The sequence below is a fragment of the Cheilinus undulatus genome, linkage group 16 (assembly GCF_018320785.1).
Source record: "Cheilinus undulatus linkage group 16, ASM1832078v1, whole genome shotgun sequence".
NCBI classification, from domain to species: domain Eukaryota; kingdom Metazoa; phylum Chordata; class Actinopteri; order Labriformes; family Labridae; genus Cheilinus; species Cheilinus undulatus.
The window spans coordinates 9,107,960-9,132,045 of NC_054880.1; the positions used below are offsets into that span (position 1 = coordinate 9,107,960).

The 24,086-nt window shown below is 40.3% G+C and overlaps 1 protein-coding gene across 1 annotated transcript in view; it reads left to right on the forward strand.

Annotated features, from left to right (window-relative positions):
• Positions 1-24,086, forward strand: part of grin2da (glutamate receptor, ionotropic, N-methyl D-aspartate 2D, a) — a 210,360-nt gene that overhangs the window by 15,247 nt on the left and 171,027 nt on the right. The window contains exons 3-4 of the mRNA XM_041808431.1: positions 9,840-10,027; positions 19,763-19,903. Coding sequence (XP_041664365.1) covers positions 9,840-10,027; positions 19,763-19,903 — 329 coding nt within the window. The remainder of the gene's footprint in view (positions 1-9,839; positions 10,028-19,762; positions 19,904-24,086) is intronic.

Sequence of the window (24,086 nt, forward strand, 5' to 3'; positions counted from 1 at the left end):
ACTTTTCAACTTAAATGCCCCTCATGGATAAACTTTCTGTTTCAGCCAAGTTGCTTTAAAATAAGGAGTCCTTTTCCCCAATAACTGAATTTATGTGACATATTCTAAGCTTGGCAGTCTTTGTTAGGAGTTTTAAAATGAAGCTGACTCCTCAGTGACCCACTTCCAGGAAACTTTGCCTAACCTTTAACAGCATGAAAGGTTAGAAATGAAGAGACTTCCTCTTTTGCATAACTTCCATCTTAAACTGCAGAAAAATACACTTTTTTTTCAGCAGGAATTCACAGAAAAGGCAAAACGCCTGAACATCTGTGGTTTAACATGTGATGGAGTACCTGGATATCTTCTCTTTCTTCTCCTGAACCTTCATCTTTGGACATGAACAGTATCCCCTCTGTCTCTGCTTCACATCCCTCATACTGTTCTCCTTTTATTCCTTTTCATTCCTCGCTCTCATCTTTCCCTATTGTAAATGACCTTTGTCAAAATGAAGTCCATGAAAGGAGGAGAGAAAGAAAGGAAAAGAGAAAGTGGAAGAATGGGCCAATAGCACGGAGGTCAGAGAGAACATGATGAAATGTAATGAAAGTCACATGAAAGGCTGAGTAGTGAGAGAATGAATGAACTCAGCTGGCCTTTAGATATGGAGATATAGGTGTTTACATCTCTTTTTCTGAGGACTCTACAGAGACAGCACATTTTTACGAGATGGAACAAAGATGGTATTTCATATTGAAAGACCCCCATGAAGAATCAGAATTTGTTGAAGTACAAAAAAAAATTAGAAACATGGTGCCTTTTCTAACTCAGAGCAGTCTTCCAGTCTAACTTAGATATCAAAAAAATGTAAACATGAGGACTAAAAATCTGCCATGAAAACATGAAAATCAAAGTTGTTCCTATGATTATTACTCAACTGATATGCATAAGTGTTAGGCATGTAGGGCACTAAGGGTTTTTGCCGAGGGCCAAGGTCCCTTGGCAGCCAAGGTCAAGCTCGATGGCATCTCTTTTGTCTGGGCCTTTTCAAACCTGGTCCGGAGACTGCCGGCTGTTCCTGAGCCCTTTGGACATCCACAGCATGACCAGGGGCTTGCAGCAATCACTCTACCCGCCCTCCGGCCTAGGCTGTGCTCACTCACCATATCCACCCCTTACTCTGCGGTAAAGATGTGGACTTTGGGTCCCTCCCACCCAATAGTGCCCTTAGGCAGCTTACACGCTACACATTTAATTTTTAGTTAAATATGCTTTAAAAGTAGTTAGTATTCAGTGCATTACATGGAAGACAAAGCTTGAATTGGCTTTAGCTGATTTAATTAATCAATGGAGTTTAAAAATGTGTTGTAAAAATGTAAATGCTGGTATCACAAATTATGCTGATAGCTTCATATATTTTTCATTTTGTTTATTTAAGTAATTACAATTGTCTCATGAATGTCCCACGCTTTTTAACACTATAGAAGTGTTCTGATATAACTGTGGCCCTCTAAGTAACCAGAGCTGGTAGCTCATGTTTTAGACTGACATCTGTCTGGTTCTGATAGAGAGAGCAGAAGCCCTGGCATCTGACAATTACATAGAGTGTTGCTAAAAGGTACATACAATTTACTTCGCTGTCTGCACTTTTCATCCGCTCTTTAAGATTTATTGAACATGTCCTAAAAGCTTGCGGCTTGAAATCTCCCTGAATTTCTCTGTCACTCATGACCCTCAAAGGGGTATTTTTCCTTCCTGAACAAGTCTGAATGGTCTCTGGAAGTAAAAAAGGACGCTACTGAAGTGGGGGGAAACAAAGCAATAAAGTCCAACAATATGATGACAGTTTTTACATTTCTATCACTAAAATGTGGAATTATATAAGTAGGTTGTGTTTTGGGTTCCAGAAGCAATACTAGACTTAGTTCACATGTAAGCGAGTCTGCAATGACCGTTTCATTGTGAAAGTCGCCCTATCAATCTGAACCAGGGCTTACCCTAACTGCTGACAGTGTCTTTAGTGTCATGTGAGGCAGCAGTGACCATAGTTCAAAGTCGATTCTGGCACCTCTGTTCATCAATCCAATGGGGAGCAACTGTGTTGGTATGTGTAGGAATGTCAAAAGGTCCAGTTAGCACAAGTTTGGCTTTATGTAGACAAAGGTGATAACGTCGCACAGCATTGACCTCGAACAGGGAAGAAACGGGTGTGCAGTGTGATGTTACCAGCCCAAAACTGTTTTCTTCCTCCATCCATCTTCTTCCTCTTATCTGAGGTCGGGTCACGGGGGCAGCAGCCTAAGCAGGGAAGCCCAGACTTCCCTCTCCCCGTCCACTTCGACCAACTCTTCCTGGGGATCCCAAGGCATTACCAGGCCAGCTGAGAGACATAGTCTCTCCAGCATGTCCTGGGTCTTCCCTGGGGCCTCCTCCCAGTGGGACCTGCCCGGAACACCTCACCAGGGAGGCCTCCAGGAGGCATCCGGACCAGATGCCCGAGCCACCTCATCCGGCTCCTCTCAACACGGAGGAGCAGCGGCTCTACTCTGAGTCCCTCCCGGATGGCCGAGCTTCTCGCACTATCTCCAAGGGAGAGCCCAGACACCCTGCGGAGGATCTCATTTTGGCCACCCATATCCACGATTTCGTTCTTTCAAAACCCACAGCTCGTAACCATACACAGCAAATTTTGCAGTGTTAAATCAACACTTAAAGAGTTAAATTTAACACTGTGTCCGAGTGTATTTGGTCCTAACCAGAACTGGTGTTAAATTAACTCTTTCCACAGTGTTAAAATTTCAGAGTAAAATGAACTCAAAATTGAGTAAAAAATGAACACTGGCTAACACTGTACAGTGTTAATAGAACTTAACAATACATGTTAATCAACTCTGAAGAGTATAAAAATTACTCCCAGTTGTGTTGGTTATCTATTCTTCTATAATAACAAATCAGCTCCATGTCAGTGGTAATTCAACTCCCATAGTGTTAAATTTAACACCTATGCTGAGTTTATATAGTTCTCCAATAGTGATACATCGTAGTATTACTTTTTAACACATGAAAGTGTTTTTAACACCTTAGTAAGATCATTCTTTTCTGTTGTGTTTCAGCAGATTGATTAATAACATAATCAATAATTGCCTAAGTGTATTACTCAGGCAATTTAACAAGGCTGTTACATAATTGTGACCTACGGTAAGCGATGAACACTTACACGTTGCTCACTTATGCAGCCCCTGTTGCTTTACACATACACTACACTTTGCAGCCACAGGCAGGAAGTCACTTACTCAGTAAACAATTTCACTCACTCGAGAAATGTCATCAAGTTCTGATAAAACTGGTGCTTTAGCAGCATCCATGTTATTGTCTTCCGCCATAATTGCACCGGCCTCTTGTTGCAGCTTGCTTACGTCATGACTCTGCTGCGCCTGAAAGTACTGCCCCTCGTCGCTGATTGGTCCTGTCACTTTCTAACCGGGCCCATACGATTCAGACAGGAGCTTTGCAAGATGGATTCACCAGTGAGAAACACGGAAATGGGCGTATCCATCTGCTTTGCAAGGTCATCATAATTCTGCTATCAAGAAAATCAGCAGCATACTGTTAAGTCATAAAACCTTGTGTAGCAGTGGTTATATCAAACACACCTTTCAGTTGAAGTCAACAAGTGCCAAGTGGGCAGAGCCACTCTGGAGCTGTGGGTCTGTTGTCTAAACACTATATATCACCAGCCTACTTCACAAGCATCGTCATTAGCTGAAACTGCAGGGTGTGGACTTTGCATAACACAATAAAGATGGTGCATGAAGATAATCTAAACCTTAAAAGCCCATTTTTGGGAGCATCCTAAAAACAGTCAGCCACGTATCAGTTAAACGTATAATCCAGATTGTCTGTTAGGTAGAATTAATAACGGTAATGACGGCTTTATTTGTCTTTAAAGAGAATAATCCTGCAGTGTTTGAGCCTCAGGTGTCAGTGGAGGAGATTTACTGCCACTGACCTCCTCTGTACAGAGAATTTTCCTGTTTTACGATGATCCAGCTTGTTTTTCATCATTGTGGTGTGCTGCTCCAACCTCTGCTCCATTTTAAAACGTTGCTAGAGGGGTTGCATGCCAATTTCTGCATAATCCTCCCATGACGCTCGGGCTTTTGATGTAAAACCGAAGAGTCCTGTCTCATCTATCTATGGCATTATACTGCAGGTTTAGTCCTGCACGGTGTTTGTGAATTGGACAAGCCGTGTGCTGTGTATATGCTAAACCCCTCCCCACTCTCACACATGCACGTGCTCTTGATGTTGGAGTCATTGATTAAATTTGGTTCTGGCTGTTCTGAGCTGTGATGTGAGGATAATTCAGACGGAGCAGTTTCCCGCTGAGGCTTTCCTTTACTGCTCTCCCTCTCTGGCTCCGTCTCCTTTTTACTGCTCCCGCTCCCTCCCTTTTATTTTATACATTAACATATCTCACAAGCTCAATGTGGACGCCAACAATCTGTATTTCATTTACACCTGAAATTAAAATTAGCCTCCATTGCCCCCGAAGAGCCCCCGCATTAAATAGCATAAATACGCCTCACCGACCTGACAACTTTCTGTCTCAGCTAATGCAGAATTATTAATCTAACGTGTCTTTTATGCAGAACATCAGAGGCACCGGGGAGGCTGCATTGCTGCATGGGCCATTTATTTTACTTCAAAGCTTGCCTCCACCTATTAGCATACCGCAGGCATCAGCTGATGATTCGCATCAGTGTTGTGACTGGTAAGCAACATAGCAGGCGGGCTGTTTCTCCTCTACATGTCTACATCACTTAAGTTTAGTTCTGCAGGAGAACAAATGCATGAGACATCAAGTAGCGCAGATAAAGAAATATACCTGTTTAATGCACTTTTTATGCCTCTGTGCTAGCGACAGCCGAGGCCTGAGGCATAATGTTTTTGGGTTGTCTTTCTGTTTGGGGCATTCTTTTGAATGCAAAAATGCTCTAACGGACTCTCTTCAAAATTTGCAGGTGATGTATGTGATTTTCCTTTAGAAGAGATGAACAGTCTTTGCTTTGGTCGTATTTTTCAGCAAATCTGAATAGACAACTGGAGTAAAACCATTAGCCAGTGTGTTAAAAGCACCTGTATGTGAGCTTAGACAAATGGAGCGCCCCTAAGAGACTTCTTTCATTTCAACCTGGATGGTGATGCGATTAAAGTCTGTCACGATAAAATATGGAGACCCACCCGCATCTAAATGAAATGTTTTCTTCCAAAATGAGATGTCCAGGGTTTGAGAAATGAGACACCTGCACTAACAAAGTGATTGATGGCACTAGATTTTAACAAATTACTCGTCTTTGTGAAGGATGGCAGAACGCCACAGCTCCTCCTCCTCCTTCTTCTTCAAGGATGAGCATCAACAGACTGGATCATCTTTATTTCATACATGACAAACATCAAGAAAATGCGTTTCTATATGTTAAATGCTCTAAATATATCCCGACAGCTCAGAGGATGTGGTTTGACAGGGATTGAGCGCTAGCTTGGACCTCATGCTGACCCTGATTCCATCTGCTGTCGGCTGAGTGGGAGGGATCGGTGTCATTTTGTCATCTTTGGCACCTAAATGTGAAGTATTTGACAGAATCTACATGTTAAATACTCAATGGTATCTGCCTGTGGGTTAGTAAAGCCTCTCACATACAGGTTTTGATTGATTTTAGGTTTATGACCTTTAAAATTGTATTTAAAACTCTGGCACCATTTGTTCTTCAAGGGCTTCTTCTGAGTAATCATGTGAAGCACCCTCAGCATCATCCACACGCACACTTACACGCTCCTCTCCCCTCTCTCTCACCCTCTTCTGGTTTCATGTTTTTTTTACTCTACTTTGTCTTTTTAATCTCACCCCCCTCCTCTCCATTCAATCCCCCCTCTTTAATAATGTATGAAGGCGAAATACAAGCAGACCAAGAGCGCCCATTTTTCAAGCTCAGCTCTGCTCAGTGTATTAAAAAAATATACAAAAGCAGCCTTAATGTGTAAAAGCAGCAAGCGTTGTGACGTATAGATGAATAAAATTTATAACTGTAAAGGAAACATGAGAGGTTATTATGGGGCTGAGCAGAAAGAACAACAGAGGATGAAAAATGGAGGTGAGGCTCTGTTTGCTTATTTTTTCCTTATGCACCCTATGCTTTTTCATCCTCGCTTCATCACTTCTTTTCTTCCCTCTTTCATCCTTTCCTTCTGCACCTTCTTTTCCTCATACGTATTGTCATTTTTCTGACTTCCAGCCCTCCTCTATATGCCCTCCTTTCTATTCATTAATCTGTCCCCTGTCCCTTTTTGACTTACTCCATCTTTCAATCATTAAATCCCTTCATTTTTATCCATCACAGCCACTTATTTTTCCTCTACCTCTCTTGTATTTTTCTGCCTCTACAGCGGCACTAGTAGAGGCTGGTGGCGTCACGTTATCACATTCTACGTACATATGTACAGGCCATTCTTGTGAACAATGTATCTTAATAAAACTTAAATGGATTTTCATAAAATTTTGCACTAATGTTCGCCCTGACCCAAGGTTGAACTGATTAGGTCCTAGGACAGAGTTCAAGGTCATCGGGCCTCATGTTCTTCAGTTGCTTTCAAGGCCGTTCTGTCTTATGAATGCTTAGAGGGATTTTTTTTCATACTTGGCACAAATATTCATCCTGGCTCAAGGATGAAGTGGTGTGCATCCTTTATATGTTGCATCTCAAGTGTCTCCTAGAGCCAGATGTAACCGCACGATTCCCAGCTAACTCCATAAGAGCCCAAGAGTCTACAAAGAAAAATGCCCCAAAAGTTGAGGATTCAGCTCTTGACTCTGCTCTCACTATGTTAGTGTGTGCAGTCCTATGACCAAAACATCAAACATCCATTTGACTGGTTGGGAGCACCTGGTTGAGCTGTGGTCAGCTGTCATGTTCCCATGCACACTGCACGTCAAATGATGCACGGTCATGCTGAAGGTCAGTGCGACTTCAAAGTGAGTTGTGCAACTCAAAATCTGCATCACCTGAAAATCGCAGTGTATGTTAGTTTTAAGACTCAAGGATTAACAAAAATGTTTTCTCACTCTTCACCATATTTAAGTGCCCCCCCCCCCCAAGTATATTTACAGCCACCCAGGTATGACTTATTGAACATTTTTCTTTCCTTTTTTTCTATATATAATTACCATCAATGCATAAAAGAGACATCCACTTGTTTGTTCTTCCAGTGAATGCACTTGTTGAAGAACAATGTCTCAAATTAGAAATTGAATTTCTAATGCTATGAACTCTTGGATGATGGTTCTGATATGCTACTGTATCAATAATAAGCATTTACACATGCAGCTCACCAACAGGAAATCAAGCCAACTTTTCAATTGATGTTATTTGAGTATCTTTATACAACATACTTCTGATAAATATTGTCAAAAGAGCAGAAATGCACAATAAATAAACCTGTGAAACACAGCGGGCTGAGAAGACCCTGATCTGCCGCCCCTATCAAAGTAGTATAAAACATGTGGTATCATTCACTCACAGAACTCAGAAATACTGAACAGACTGGATTTGGGGAAGTCAAAAGTTTAAGGTTCAGGTCATGGTGTTAGGTTTGTCTCTCACTTCTGAATGCAGTATCTATAGAATTCTCTCAGGGGTTTTCTTCAAGCTTGCACATTTGTTCAGGTAAAGGTCATTAGGCCTCATGTCGGCCCTTGGTTACAACATCTGTACCACAGAAAGCACCCCAGTCTGTCTTCTTCCTTACTCATCACTGTACTTTCAATTTCCAGGAGCTGGAAACTTTGCAGAGGCATATAACCCCCAAGGGGTAGCTCAACTTTTTAAAATCCTCCCGTCTTCCTCCTTACTTTCATTAAATTACCCATCTCCCTCTCAGTTTTTTAACCAATTCATGGCCAATTGTGAGGTCTAGAGACATTTTGTATTTAAGTTATAAGCCCAATCATTCTTGTGAATTCAATATCTCAAAAACCCTCCAAAGGATTTGTCTTTAAACCTGCACATATGCCATCCTTGATAGAGAGATAGATTTGACAGATTTTGGTGGTTGTAGGATAAAGGTTGAGGCCGTTGTTTGTGACCTCAAATTTTGTGAGCACTTTATGTCAACAATGCATTGGAGAATTTTTGTTAAATTTGGTACAAGCCTATTCTTGGACCTGCGGATGAGCTGACAAGATTTCAGAGGTCAAAGGTCACTGCAGACTTACATATTGGGAGGTTATAGTGACGTCTAACATATTGTAGTTTCAAAGAATCTAAACCTTGTCTGACGGTAAGGTATGTAAAATTAGGCAAAAAATGCAACATGCAACAAAAGATGGAGGAATCCAAGGAGATGACACTCCTCATGCATGAGTAAAAGGCTTTTTCTATGTTGATTCAAATTAAACAATTATATTTATTTAGGTGATCCAACATTAGCCTCCTTATAGATATTGTGCTCTTTTGAACATATCCACACAGACTCAGTGCTGTGATTGTGCATTGTTGCACTAATGCTACTTGGCTAAGTATTACACACTGTACCTTTAAGACACAGTCTTTATAAGTGGCTATACATATATTTTGGTTAAAAATGCACTCTATTTTTACCTGTTTGACCTCCTAAAACTTTACTTACTCTATAATCCATTTAGCTGCATGCTTATTGCAAACGACTGGCCTACATCAGCGAATAAATAAGTTCTATAGCAACCACTCTACCACACAAACTTTAAATTGTGACACACCGTAAAGTTTTTTGTGGACCTCAGGAAGACTAGACACTGCAGTGCTGCAGCTCTCAAGGATCCTAATAAACTAAACTAAACCCCAGGCCCCCTGCCTGACCCACCACTGGACTTCCACTGTCTGGCAATTATATACCTCATGGAGGCATATAAGTGCCAAACAGTAGTTCTAGTTTCCTGTTTCACTCTTTATGTCCCTGCAGGTTCCTCCATTCCTGTCTTTAACTCCCTCTTCTTTTCTCTTCTCCCTCGCTTCCTTTTCTACTGATTACATCCCTCCTCTATCTTAGAGCCCACCGGCAATTATCGTCCATCACTGCCTGATAGACGTTATATGCCCCTGGGAATGGATGCTAATTTCTCTTTAATTCTGGTGAAGCCGGCAGTTAGCGTTCAAAGACTTCCTGGCAAGGCCTTTTTCCACACAGTATTAATGTCTGCAACAAAACTGCAGTCATTTCTTGGTCAATAACCCTCCCATGTGGTGCCTAATCATCTGTAGTCTCAGTTAAGCACAAGACCTGTTGCATTATGGCTTGGCTAACTTTCCCAGAAACAAATGGATTTTCTTCTGATTTCCCAGCATTTAATGGAATTAAGTGTGCTGAAATAGTGCCATGATGCAGATTAATTAATATGATAAAGCTAAGCTTTGTCAGATCTGTCATCAAGAGAAGAAACAACTTTAGAAATGTTTGTTGAGTGGAGGTCTGATTCATTTCTGATGCCTTTCAGGCAATCAGGAAATCTAAACCCTGATTGGCTTGATCAGCACAGCATTGCGCATTTGTGGTTCAAGTTGAAAAGTTTGTTTTATAATGGATTGTTTGCAAAAATTTTATGCAGATGCCTGTTTATGGCGATGAATAAGTCATGGTTGGTTTGATGTTGCTCGTATGTCATCAACATAGATAACCTTCCTGTTTTTGCAGTCCACCTGGGCTGTTCCTCCACAAAACCTGCTGATACGGGATACAGCTTGTATAATGAACTCCAAACAGAAACCAGAACACTTTTGATGTACTTCTTGTATTAACCACCTTTACGCTCTGGTTCCGTCCTGCAGGTGCGTCTGCTGTACTGCTCTCTGGAGGAGGCCGAGCTGGTTTTCAAAGCGGCCTGGGCATCAGGGCAGGCCGGGCCCAGTCACATGTGGTTCGCCGTGGGACCGGCCCTTTCCGGTCTTGGCCTGGAGGGGCTGCCAAAGGCCTTGTTCGCCATACGGCCGCAGGGCTGGAGGGACGAGCCGCGCAGGTACGAACAGAACAAAAGGGCTTTGAAGGGTTCACTAGCTATGGGACTCAAACAGGGCTGCTACAGATCCAGGATGAATTATTTAAGACCTGTGAAGATGTTTGAAATGATGAATTCTGTCACGTTTCCTTGATGTACTTCGGGGACTCCCAGGGCAGCAGTAGATCATGGAAAACACAGTAAGACCTTTTCACTGGGGACTGTCATTCATGTAAAGCAAGACTTTGGTCCAAGAATGACGAGGGTGGATACAAATTACAGTTTTAGGATAGAGGCAAAAGTCCTCCAGAAACACAAAAGCAAACAAGATCAAGATTTTTATTTATTTTAGTGGAAACTTGAATCTAAGGATGCTCCAATCAGACTTTTTACTGGTACCTGGGCTTTAGGTAACTACCAGCACCAATCCAATTCCAGTGCATAATTAGTAGTTTATGGGAATGGCGATCATTTATCAGGTTTTCCTTACTTTATAAAATGAATTCTGGGTCACAGTTTGGTTAGTTGGCCCTTAGTACCAAATAGTTGTGGTAATAAGTGTATAACCTAGTAATAAGTTGGCATTTTACAGGTCAGTAATCAGGTATATGGTTAAGTAAAGGGAGTATTTACCTAGTAATAATGTATTAACCATCAAGTAATTAGGTGGTATTTTACCATAACCCCATAACCCTAACCTAAAAAGTTGCATTATTATTATTATTATTATTATTTTTTTTTTCATTATTATTATTATCAATTTTTTTAGGAACAACTCACTTTTATCTAGTGGGCAAAATAAAGAAATTACCTGGAAATTTTCAATCAAAATATATAGAAAATTAGCATCTTATTCTAGGAAATAACTTGGGAAAATACCACCTAATTAACAGAGAATTGCCACAATATTGCAAGGGTTAGGGTTAGGATTAGAGGGTTATGGTAGAAAACCACCTAGTTACTAGAAATTGGCCACAATGCTACAAGGGTTGGGGAAAGAAGATAAGGGGGTAAGGTGGTTAGCCTCTTGATCCAAACAAACTTGCTCTCTGTGCACTCTAGTTTTGCACAAACATAGTCATGCTACACATCAAATTAAACAGAAGAAGCTCGGCTACAAGCCCAAACAAACCATTTTCACCTACACCACAAACAACTCAAAAAGGAATCAAATCAATGACCACATATGAAAGTAGCCATAGCACTACGTAGCCAGACACTTCCGCCCCTTGCAAGATGGTGCGTGGTACTACAAACACAACCATGGCACAAACATGGTCTCATTTGAGAGACTTCTTTGAAAGGGCATTTCAGTAAAAAATTTAAAAGTTTGATACATGAGAATTTTTCAAATGGCAGAGATAGTGCCAAATTGGGCCAAATTGTTCCCAAATGGCACATGAGGGGACTTCACCTGGATAATCTTTACAAAAATCTCTCTTATTTTGTCCTGATAACCTTCCAGTGACATAAAAGTTGAAAAAGGTAATGTCAAAATGTAGCTTTGGCCTACTGGAGATTTCTGGACTTCAACTGCTTTAATATGCTAAAAAAAAAAAAAAAAGAGAGAGAGAGACAATGAAAATTTTCATTTATAATGTGTGTGCTAACTTTTTTCACTCTTAGTAACATATATACACAAATTTACACTTCTGAATGAATTTTACAAGTGCCCTCTTCATTATTGCACCCTGATCATTCAAACAGACCTTGTAGTTACAGAGTTAGACTCGTTTAAAGATGAGCTGGTAATTTTGAGCAGTCACTTAAAAAAAACGAGGCTAAGGCTTAACAGGCCACCTAATTACAGGAGATTGGCCACAGTGTTACAAGGGTTGGGGTAAGAGGGTTAGGGGGTAAGGTGGTTAAGGTGAAATACCACTTAAGAGAGATTTTCAACAGTATTACACGGGTTAGGGTGAAAAAAACACCTAATTACCAGAAATTGGCCTTTAGTTTAAGGACAAAATCAGCAAAGAGATCAGAGATAGCAGTTTGTCCACAGGGGTCACAAAGTGAACAGAAAACCTGGAGCTTGGTCTATTATATTATATTATATTATATTATATTATATCATATTATATTATATTATATTATATTATCTGTAAACACTTTATAAAGAGGGCAGGTTTAAACCTTACTCTATTTTTAGAAAATGCTTACAGAGAAAACAAAAGGTAATTTGATAGGAATTAGGCTCATTTTCTGACAGACTACAAAAGAATCTGACTTTATTTTTAAACCAGCAGTTTTCCCTGGATGGTGATTCAAAGTAGGTTTAATGTACTTCTGTTATAACTTCATTTTTCAGACCAAATGACTCTGTCAACTTTTATTATCCCTAACTAAAAATAGGAAGCAAGTGCAAAGATCTAATATCTTTCTATTGTCTGATAACCCATGTAAAAATAAAGAGCAATTAGATGCAATCAGCTCTGTCAAGTCCACTCAACAACGATTTTTATTCATCACTGTATTTATGATAAAATCTAAACTCAAGGCTTTCTTATTGAGCTGTTCCAGGAGCCTTCATCCTCAACTCACAGCCTTTAGGAATATGTAAGTAAGAAAGCCTTGAGTTCAAAACTTTCTAACGTAGACGTATGTTTCCAAGCTGAAGGAAGAACTTTGGTAGCTATTTAATATTTATACACACATCAGCTAACAGCTAGCTGCGCAAGACCTAGTAAGGCTGTATAAGCTAAACCTCCTGTGTACTGAATAGATGGTTACGACTGACTCGTGTAACTTTCATCACTTAACAGATAAACGGTTTGAAAAAAAAGAGATTCTCTCTATTTAAAGCAACCTTCAAATCTAAGCCAAACATTGCATATTTGTTTGACAATTATATAAAAATATGTCATGTAAAAAAAGTGCTGCATAAATATTCGCCTCCCCTAGAGTGACTGACCTGATTCAATAGAAATCCAGCCAGTTGGTGCTAGTAGTCTCCTAATTAGTGAAATGGGGATCACCCGAGGGCAGTGGATGTGTCTCAAATGATTTTAGTATGAAGACACTTGTGTCTGGAAGGTCCAGTCACTGCTTTATCAGTATTCCTGGCTACCTGGCTACAGAGCTTCAGCAGATGAGATGGGAGAGACTCTGCATACAGTGACTGTTGCCTGGGTTCTTCAGCAGTCAACACTTTATGGAAGAATGGCAAAAGGAAAGGCACTGTTGAAGAAAACTCAGATTAAGTCTCAACTATGGTCTGTTTAGACCTATAATGATCTCATCAGACCTTACAATGACATGCCATGGTTGGCAGACACCAAACACTCTACATCACCACGAACACACCATCCCCACTGTGAAGCACGGTGGTGGCAGCACCATGCTGTGGGGATCATTCTCAGCAGCTGGCCCTGGGGGCTTGTAAAGGTAGAGGGTAAAATGAATGTGGCAAAATGGAGGACAATCTTATTCAGTCTGCAAGAGAGCATATATATATATATATATATATATATATATAGTGCTTAACAAATTTAGTAGACCACCCTAACCCTAACCAAAGTAAGGTTTATGCCACAGCTGCCCTAAATTAACAGCATTGGTAATTACCAAAATCCTTTTCTATGTTTCTGCAATGGTTAATAAACCAATACGTAGAAGCTCTTTAACCGAAATGATACCTTTAATGCTAGAATATAATTATTATTGTTATCCATGAATTTTCAAATTTACTGATTTACAAAAAAAATGAAAAAAAAAAACAGTAAAGCACATTAATATTTCTTGATTAATATGTCAAATTATAGTTATTGACTTGCATTCCTGAACAGAAAAATTAGCTTTAGTGGTTGAATGTTATGCTTGATTAATTTCTGACTTCTCAGAGAAGCCCAGTGAGCCGGCTCATATTTGGCTATGAAAAGGTGAATTAAGTTTGAAATTCCTCATTCCTGTTAAAAATGGTAAGCGTTTTTAGATTTAGTTTTTAGTTTTAAACACATTTTTGAAAGATTTCTAAAATATGTATGTTTTCTTGTTTATATATATATAAAATATATAAATATAAAATATATAATTTCCAGCAAGACAATGACCCAAAGAATACAGCAAAAGCTGCACAGAAATAGTTTAAAGACAACAAGGTGAGTCTTCTGGAGTGGCTGAGTCATACCCAGACCTCAATCCAATGGAGAATTTGTGGCTGGACTTGAAAAGGGCTGTTCATGCAGATCCAAACGCAGCCTGACAGAGAGAGCCTGAGCAGCTTTGCAAGGTAGAATGGAGTAAAATTTCAGTGTCCAGATTGTTGAGCCTGATTGAACCTATCCACACAGACTCAGTGCTGTGATTACAGCGAAAGTTGCATCTAAATACTGACTTTATGGGGGTGAATATTTATGCAATCACTTGTTTTACTTTAATTTTTTTCCATTAATTCACATTACTTTTTAGAAATCAGTTTTGACATTTAAGAAGATTTTTTGGACTTTATAAAAAAGCCAACTTATATTAGCCATGATTAATTTATAAAATCAATAAAAGTGAGTGAATACTTTTTATAGGATCTGTACCTGCATCTCATATCTGTGTCATATTAGGGCTGAAGCCTTGGTGGGAGTGAACTGTACGTATTATTTATGATTGGTGATTGAATATCGTCGTCCACAGAGCAAAATCCAAAAAAAATGTATTTGTCATTCTCAACCTCAAGTTTAGTAAACTCAAGTCAGTTTTGCAGATAACCCAAGCACAGCCATCTTGAAGTAATGAAATCAAGATCATTGCCATGCACTGGAAAGACTTGGGCTTGGCAAAAGTTTGTCCACCCTGAAGCAGCCCAGCAATGGTTGTAATGAGAAAAGGCCCTCTGGTTGGTTAGTCAGTGGACCAATCAGAGAGCCAACAAAGGGTCAGTTGTAGTGCTTATTTGTAAAAGTGTTCATGTTGAATGCATGAGAAGCATTTTCCATACCTTTCTCATGCTATCTCAGTGGCCAGTAGGTTGTGCCATCATTACTGGTGTAGTTCTCATGCTGTACTTTCATTTCTCAGTTGGGGGGGGGGTTTACATGTATTAGGTGAGATCTGCAGTGCTGTGCCTTGAAGCTGCTCAAACCAACCTTAAGGGTTTAAAAATACACGAGGAGCAGAGGGAAAATAAACCTTCTCTATTTCATCCTTGAAAACACACTCCACACACTCGCACCTGTTTTTGTTTCCTGCAGCCTCGCAGAGGTGCTCGGTAAAATTTTACGACCCCCTGCTCTGTCCGTGATGTATCCCCCGCTGCAGGGATGACCCGTTTTCTCCACAGGGATCATTAAATTTTCCTCTAATCTAATCCATATAGACTAACCAAGTGGATCCAGGTGAAAGGTGGATGCCTTTATTGATTTGAACTGTTAAATCCACCCCAGTCATGAAAGGCAAAAGAAGCAGGCAGGTTAGAAAGGATTTTCACACTTCATGAAAGCGATTCAATAATGCAGGCTGGAGATTAAAGTTGTATGAAGTTTATTGCAACAGAAATGCAGGAGATTTTGTGAACCTCCAAACTGTGTAGATTTTTTTCTATAAAACACTGGTGCAAAACACACCAACAAACAGACCGCTTTTATACCAAAAACATCTAGATTGATCTCATTTTGAGACTTCTACTCACCTCAGAGCTCCTCTTACTCTATCACGTACTGTATAGAGATGAGTCCTTCCAGCATGCCAAGCTTTGCTTTGCATCTGATCACCAAGTTCATAATAAATGTCCATGTTCAGTTAGATCTCAGAAATATACCACTTCTCTACAAGGCTATGGTGCATGATGTGTTCAAATGCATGTCTGCTGGTGTGTCTGCTGAAAGAAGCGGTGTCTTCTCCCCGCATGCTTGTATCACTGCAGCAACAGTTTGCTGACAATGTTTGAAAATTGTCCTACAGCCTTCCTTTTTATGCTTCCCTACTTTTAATGAGCTGCTCAGCTCTATTACTCAGCTGATTCAAGCATTGTGGGTAAAAATGACACAAAAACAAACATGCACAGTGTTTGGAAATTGATTTTTGTGACCAACAAAAACCTTTGCTGCTGAAATATAAAGCCAATGCAGATGTAAAACTGTTCTTAATGCTCCAAAAGCTCTGAGAGTCTGTTAAATGTTAAATTGTCCATACTTACAGGAAAAAATCTTGGCATTGTCTTGTTCAAGTAAACAGTCATTGTCCTTGAAGATGACATCATCTGGATGGAAACATTATGTTGCTCCAAAATCTTTATGTATCTCCTAGCATTGATGGTACAGATGTGCAAGTGACCCATGGCATGGGCACTAATACAGCCCGGCACCATCACAGATACTGGCTTTTGGACTCTCTTTTCATAACAGTCTGGATAGGTCAGTTCATCTCAGATGGACTCAGGACCAGAGGGTCCGGCAATGCTTCTAGATGTTGTTGTTATATGGCTTTGGCTTTACTGTTAGATTTATAGATGCAGTGATGCACTTTGTTGACTGGCTGTGGTTTTCTAAAAGAGTGTTTCTGAGCCCATGTTGTAATATCCATAACAGAATAATGCCAGATTTTAATGCAGCTCTGCTTGAGGGGTTGAAGGTCATGGGCATGTGTTGGTGGTTTCGACCATGCCCCTTACATGCAGAAACATCTCCAGATTCTCTGAATCTTTGCATGATATTATTGACTACAGACGGTGAAACCTCTGAATTCTTTGCAACTGCACATTGAGGAATGTTATTCATAAATTCTCAGGGTATTTGCCCACACAGTCTTTCATAAAGTGAATGGCCTCCTGCCAGTATTGATAATTGACAACCGGGCCTTGCAGGAGTGTTCCTTTAAGGCCCCGCCATGGGACTGTCAGCCCCTTTACCTGTGGAACGGTCCGGGTGTTTCCAAGTCTTTTCCTGCCCTTGTCCCAGATTTTTTAAAAACATGTTGCAGGCATCAAATTCAGAATAATTCAATAATATTGATTATTTTGAGCATTAAATGTCTTGTTTTTGTGGAGTATGCAATCAAATAAGTGTGAAAAGAATATGCAAATTACTGTATTCTGTTTCACATTTTACATAACATCCCAACTTTTTTGAAATTGAGTTTGTGAGTTAAGTGCATTCCTCATGTTCATTTCTCTCTGCAGCAGTGCGTCTAAAGCCTTTTTAACACTAGAAAAATAATGCCTGCGATGAAGAGAAGTCATTTTTTTCTGGAACATGTGAGAGAAACGTCCCACTTGCTGTGAGGGGAGTTCAGTCTTGGCCCGCTGCACCGCTAACAGCTCACTCCAGTAATGTGAAATTCAACATCATTAACTGATTCAACATATCATAACATGCAAGAGAGGATTTTCATCAATATCCCATTACTGCTTCCTCCTGCAGAGCTCAGTACTTCAGTCTTCACATGAAGCGGAGCAGCAACACCACAGCCTTTAAAGTGACAGCAGCTGTCCGATAGTGAACCTGCTGCTCCGTCCTCTGAGACACCGTGACCACCAATCGATTCACAGTGAGGAGGACGGGATATGTAGCACTGCAAATTTATGGGCAGAGCACTTTTTGAACTTCTGAACTCTCCTCGGTCGCCTTTCCTCTCTTCCTGCCCGTCCCCCGCCAGCTAGTTAGAAGATGCAACACTGAATTAAAGAAATATGTCTTGATATAAGGGCTTAGTGAATTTGGGATTATTAGGACGGTTCCCTGCAAGGCTGGAGAATCCGTCCCATCAGTGAGGACCTGTTGTTGATCTTAAATATTTATTTTACTTATTAAAGGTTAGCAGCGTGTAACAAAAGATGCAGTAACAAATAAGAGCTGACTTTACAGCCGTATTAAAAAGCAGCGCCTTTTAAACATCGTCTTCCTCCTGCAGATCAAAGAGGGATCTTTTATTAAAGTGTCTGGAGACAGGGAGAGTCTCTGATACATTTTGTTTATTGCAATAGAAGATCCTTCATGCATGAATTCATTTAGAAGCAAGATGTTCAGTGTTGTACTGAAGACGTGCTTGCAATATTTTAGAAGCTCCAGCTGCTTCATTCATGATTCAACGTCACTGACTCATTTATCAGCTGCTCCGCAGCCAGCTGACTGGAAACGTCCAATCATGTTCATGCAGGTGAACAATATGGCCGTTATATTCTCACACGGTTATCTGAGCACTGCTATCTTAATGCTGACGCTGTTTTCTGCTTCATCTTCATCCATCAACCTGACCTTTAGCCTTCATGCTAAAGTTCCTCTTTTACACCTTACACTGCTGCTTTGGTCCCTTAAACTTCTACTGAATCTAACTGTAGAAACATTTGCTGTAATTAGCAGGATTCTTGTGTTTTCTCTGTGATATGCATTGATTAAATCGCAAGCCCACATTGACACCAAAATACTGCAGCAGTAGGTGGTGAAACCAAAGTGAGACAAAATGTGCACAAGCCTCACATTATCTTACATAAGTGTTCCTCTCACATGGTCATTTTCAACATTTAATTGAAAAAATTCACTGAAAAGGTTCAATGTCACATAATCCATGCAACACAGAGCCTTCCTTCTGCATCAGCCTGCCTTTTTCTTCCTTTTCTATGTTTGATAAAAGAAATAATGAATGCATCTGAATCCAGCAGGCCTTTTAAAGCTCTGGTGAGGAGAACTGGTGACGATGTAACAAAACTCTTCCAGGACAACACAAACATAGAGGTACAAGTCCATCTCAAAAAGTTAGAATGTCATTTGAGAGTGGATGTTTTCTTGTGATTTCATTCAAGGAGTTAAAACTCCACATATTTCAGATCAGTGGTTTTCAACTGCTTTGTCTTCGGGACCCATGGCCACCAACCTGTGAGAGATTGAGATCCAAATTTCCAAAACTGTTCAAGCACTAGAAGTTCAGTCTGTTTTACCATGGTAATGTAGATTTTGGTTGTTCTTTTTTAAAGATCTGATCTGCCGTAATTAATGGAACCATGAATTCTGCTCTCAACCAGAAAATCCTGAAGGAGAATGTCCGGTCATCAGACCTCAAGCTCAAGCGCGCTTAGGTTATGTGGCAGGACAATGATCCCAAACAACCATCAAGTCCACCTCTGAATGGCTTAAAAACAAAGTGAAGGTTTTGGAGTGGACTGGGCCAATTAAAAGGCTAAGTCATGACCTTAAAAAGGCCGTTCATGCTGGAAAACCCCCCAGTGGGCTGTATTATTTAAAATATACCAAGAGGACTGCATATCAGAACCGCCAACTTTCAAATCAACTTCATCCTTCTCTTACCCCCAGAAAGACAACAAGGGTTTCAACACCAAAGATTCCTGATAAACGCCAAAGGAAAAAGGAAAAGCACCCAGCATCGATCAATAGTTTTGATATTTTTTGGAAAACTCTGTGGATGTTGCTGTTTGTCTTGATTCATCAGTCCCTGTGTGCAACAATGTGCAACACAACCAGACCTTAAACTTCTTTGAAAAATTGGGTAATAACAGAGTCTCGTCTAGTGAATGTGTGATTGCTTTTCATTTTGTAAAAGCCTCACATAATTTAAAACTGCCAAGATGGGACTTCTTTAAAATTGTGCCCAGTTCAGCCTCAAGGTAAAGAGAAAAAGAGTCTATTCATTTCCCTCCATAAGTTCAGGGCTATTAAGTTTTAACCTGCTTGCATTTTCATTGTATGCAGTAATTCATGCAGTGACAGTCTTCACTCTATCTCTCCTGAGTTTCCTTGGACCTCAGCAGTGTCAGAAAAGAAACACCTTTCGAAACGTCCCAGTGTCTCATTTGTTCTCTCCTTAATCCTGCAGGCGCATTGCCAAAGGCGTCTCCGTGCTCACCCATGGGGCGATGGCTCTACGGAGGGACCAGGGAGCCAACAGCCGGTCACAGTACGCCGGCAACTGCCAGAGCGATGGCAACCAGACCCACCGAGTGCCAGACAGAATCAGGTGAGAGGGAGGGGAAGGACAGGAGGGGAGGACGCGGAGGGGTGACTTTGAATTTCATTCTTGCTGCTTGTGACACACAGCAGAGCAAGCAAAGAGGAGAACAGCGCTGAAAGGTAAATAGTGTCAGCAGCTTTAATGACGGGATCACATTCAGAGCAAACCCAGAGAGCTGAGTCATCCTGGCATCAAATACAGCTGATCTGAATCTGTAGTAGTGGTAAAATCTGCAGCTCTACATTTTTCTAATGCAGGATATTTTCTCTCCATGTTTTGACTTGTAGCTATCCCATTCAGTCCCATCTCTGTCACTATCAAGTGTAATACTCAGACCGTGAGCTAGAGCCATTCAGCCTGTTGGAATGAGAACAATGACATGGTCCACATGGGGTAGGGGTATAGGACGATATGATCCACGAGACCTGGGTTTGAACCCCATATGAAACTTCAAGTGTACTCTTGCATAACCTTAATTGCATGTGTTTTGAAAAAATAAACATGATAAAAGTAATGGAAGAAGACACCATAGGGTACCTCGAAACAGATTTTATATATTTATAGAAAGAAAATTTGTACAGGGTATCCTGGGGCAGACCTGCTTTAGTCTAAAAGCTGACTGGTAACGTGAAACAATGCAAAACATTGCTTATAAAAAGAAATATTTGTTGCTCAAGGGTACCTCAAAACAGACAGGAACACATGTTTAAATAGGGAGATAACATATGTTAACTGTTTCCTCAAATGGATCTAATAGGATGATTAAAAAAGAAAGAAATCTGGCTCTTCATAGTACCAACACTGTATATCAAAGAACATTGGCCCTTGAGGGTACCTAGAGACAGGCAGGTTTGAACTAGGGAGAAGTGGTTTGCACCTTTACCTCAAAACTGACCTGAATTCATGGGTACCTTTAAAACATGCTAGAGCATCCTTATTTATTTCAGCCATGTAGTGTTTGTTCCTAAACGAACCAATCAGATGCATATTCCAAATCAATGTTATAATCTAAAGAAGAAAAATTGGGTATGAAACTGATAAGAGAGCAGGGGTTCTCAAACCCAGGTTGAGAACCCCTGCTCTCAGGTACCTTTGAAAAACTGGACTAGTTTCTCTAACAAACTAATAGGATGATGTAAAGGAAAGAACCCTCTCTGGGGTACCTTAAGACATATTAAGAGAGACCACAAACACTTAAGGGTACCCTGATACAGGCATGCAAGGGGAGAAAATATGACCTTTTACCTCAAATCAGACTTCAAAAAATCTACAAAGGGGAAAAACTAATAAGAAATGCTGTGGTATTTAAGGGTACCTTAAAACAGACTTGAACATAATGTGTATTTTTTTTTCATTGTCTTAATCACATTAACAAGACCCACATTTTCGACAAGAAAACCATACCTTGGAAATGAAGCTGAAAGGTACCTTAAAACAAACACAAATGCTGGTTTTAAAGGTAGATAACAGGTGCAAGCTGGTCCCTCAAAACAAATGATAGAAAGATGGAAAGAAATGAAAGACTCCTTCCTCAAATTGAGAATTTGAGACTGTTGAGAGATGCAACACAGGCATTCAAGGGTACCCTGAGACAGGTCTGAAAGAGTTAAAAAATATGCCTCCAAAAGGAGCTGACTAATAGTTGGGGCGGAAGGACACCGTTGCAGATGGATGCCTTGAGACACTTAACGATCTGCTATGAGACAGAACAGGCAAACATAGGGTACCTTGAAACAAACCTCGACAAAAGTTTGGAAAGACAGAAGAGGTGTTCATATCTATTCAAAATGGAACTTTAAAAGAGACATTAATACAAGTTGCAGAGTAAGAACACAGGCATTTAAGGGTGCCTTGAAACAAAAATGGACATGTGTTCATTTTTTTTTTTTAACTTAACCAAGTTTATTTTTCATCAATTAGTAATCCTTATCAAATAGACAAAGACTTCACATCAAGGGAAATACGATGGAGCTGGAAGGTACCTCAATACACAAGACTAACAGATCCATGCAGGTGGAATTGGAAAACAGAGATCAGGAAGTGTTGCCAGAGCAATCAACAAAGAAAGTTGTGCATTAGTTATTATGTAATGTGAACATTTGTATGCAGCTTATTTGTACTTATTTTGAAATATGGAGCTTGTCTTCATTGGTCTTCTACTCTACATTTAGAATACCTATAAATAAGTATTAATTGAATCCGTAACAGAGCACCACTCTGCAGGATCACCTTTAGCTTTAGGGATACATTGTTCTGACAACAATATCTTCAAACTTCTGAGCTTTAATTGCATGTAAATTTAAACAACTGGCCTTCTCACCCCGAGGGACTTTACAGATGCAGGGGGAAAATGTGAAGAGGAGCAGAAGTGAAACTTTTAACTGGATGCTTGATTGACTGCTGCAGCTCTTTGGCACAATCCCCTGTGGGAGAAGTTTGGAGGATTCAGGTTTCCCTCTTTTCAGCTGTCAGGGTTAGAGCAGCTGTCTTCTAACCTGCTGCTACATTGGCTCAGGAGATTTGTTTGCAGATTAACTAATGTGGTTGTTCTGTTTAACACTGGCTGATGAATTCACCTCGGGGAGGATGCAGAACATATGCACAGGGAGCTGTTTGAACAGTGAATTCAGGTAACATTCAGGCACAAAATGTGAAAATAACCTTCAACAAGACACTGAATCAATGACTGTTTTATGTGAGCAGCAGCTGTGTTGGCACTCACACTGAACTAATCATGAGGAAGTGTGTGGCTGGAAGACGACTAAAATCTCCCACTAAAATGCTGACAATAGCAAAGCCTGTCAGGATGTTAAAGGCTATTTCAACATGAATATGTGATATTTTAATGTTTATATTAAAGACATAAAAGATTCCTCAAGTTTATATATTCATGAGCTGATTAGTTTCTAAAAACCTGTGGGTTTGTTGTTCTTAGCACTGTGTTCACACTGACTGAATGGCATTCTGTTCACCTCTCTCAGAGGTTCAAACATGTTTTTTTTTGTTTGTTTGTTTTTTTTAACTGCTACCCGTCATACTATTAACCCTGCCAACATGTAAGGGGGTAGAGCCCTGCCTACTCATGGACGCTGTATGTATGTAGCAGAGATGGGGACTAAAGTCTGCAACTTAGTCTCAAGTCGCACTTAAGTCGCACACATCAGTGACTTGAGACTTGATTTAGACTCGTGATTTGGGACTCGTGCACAATCTTCAGTTTTTAACTTTTCCATCATGATCTATTGTCCCCCTGTCACTCTTTTCCCCTTTCCTCCCCTCCAGTTTGACGGTTTGTACGTCTTCTACACAGCACCAATGTCTGCTCTTCTCTCTTCCTCGTCTTCTTTAATGCTGCATAACAATGACACACAAACGCAATGCTTATGCACACACCTACTCTGAAACACACGCTAACATGTTGGTAGTGCAGACTTCAGGCTTCAGTCTGTTGAGGGCAAAATTTTCAGAATACCTAAACTCTTTTCTCCCGCATTAAAGCTCCTCTCTGACCATGGAGGATCAGTGTCAGTGCTGTTTGTGTGTGCGCTCCAGCTGTGTGTGTCTCTGTGTCACCCACGTGAACCATTAATGTGTGCAATGTTAAAATATGGTTTGTTTAATATTCCTTTAATATCACATGTTTATGGGGAACAAATTAATGTTTGAATCTCTGCAAGATCTGTCCAAGTGAGAATTAGAAATGCTGACTGAGTTTTGATTTAATTTCAGAATAAACAGTTCATTAACACTTAGTATTTTTGTGTTAGTATAAAATTATTACCATTAAAGAAATATATCTGACAAATAACAAGAACATCTAGTCTCCAATGTCTCAGTGTCTGTCTCCATCAGTGAAGGATGACTCATATCTCTGTAGTGTTTCGTATGTACACAGAGAAGAGCTTTATTTAGAGGAGGGCTGATATTGATCATGTTGATGAGGGAAAAAGAGAGAGCATGTGTTTCATCTTAAGCAGAGGTACATATGATAGATAGGAAATACATTCCCAACAACAGAACTGTGGCTAGTGGAAACACTGTGGCTAGTAGCCATTAGTCACACTGGCTGGTGTGAAAAATTATTGTCAAGCCCTGTTCATATGTAAGTGTACACATGCACACACCACAGCGAGCCGGCCACAGACAGTACCCCATCCTACTGATGGTGATAATACAGTACTGGATTTAA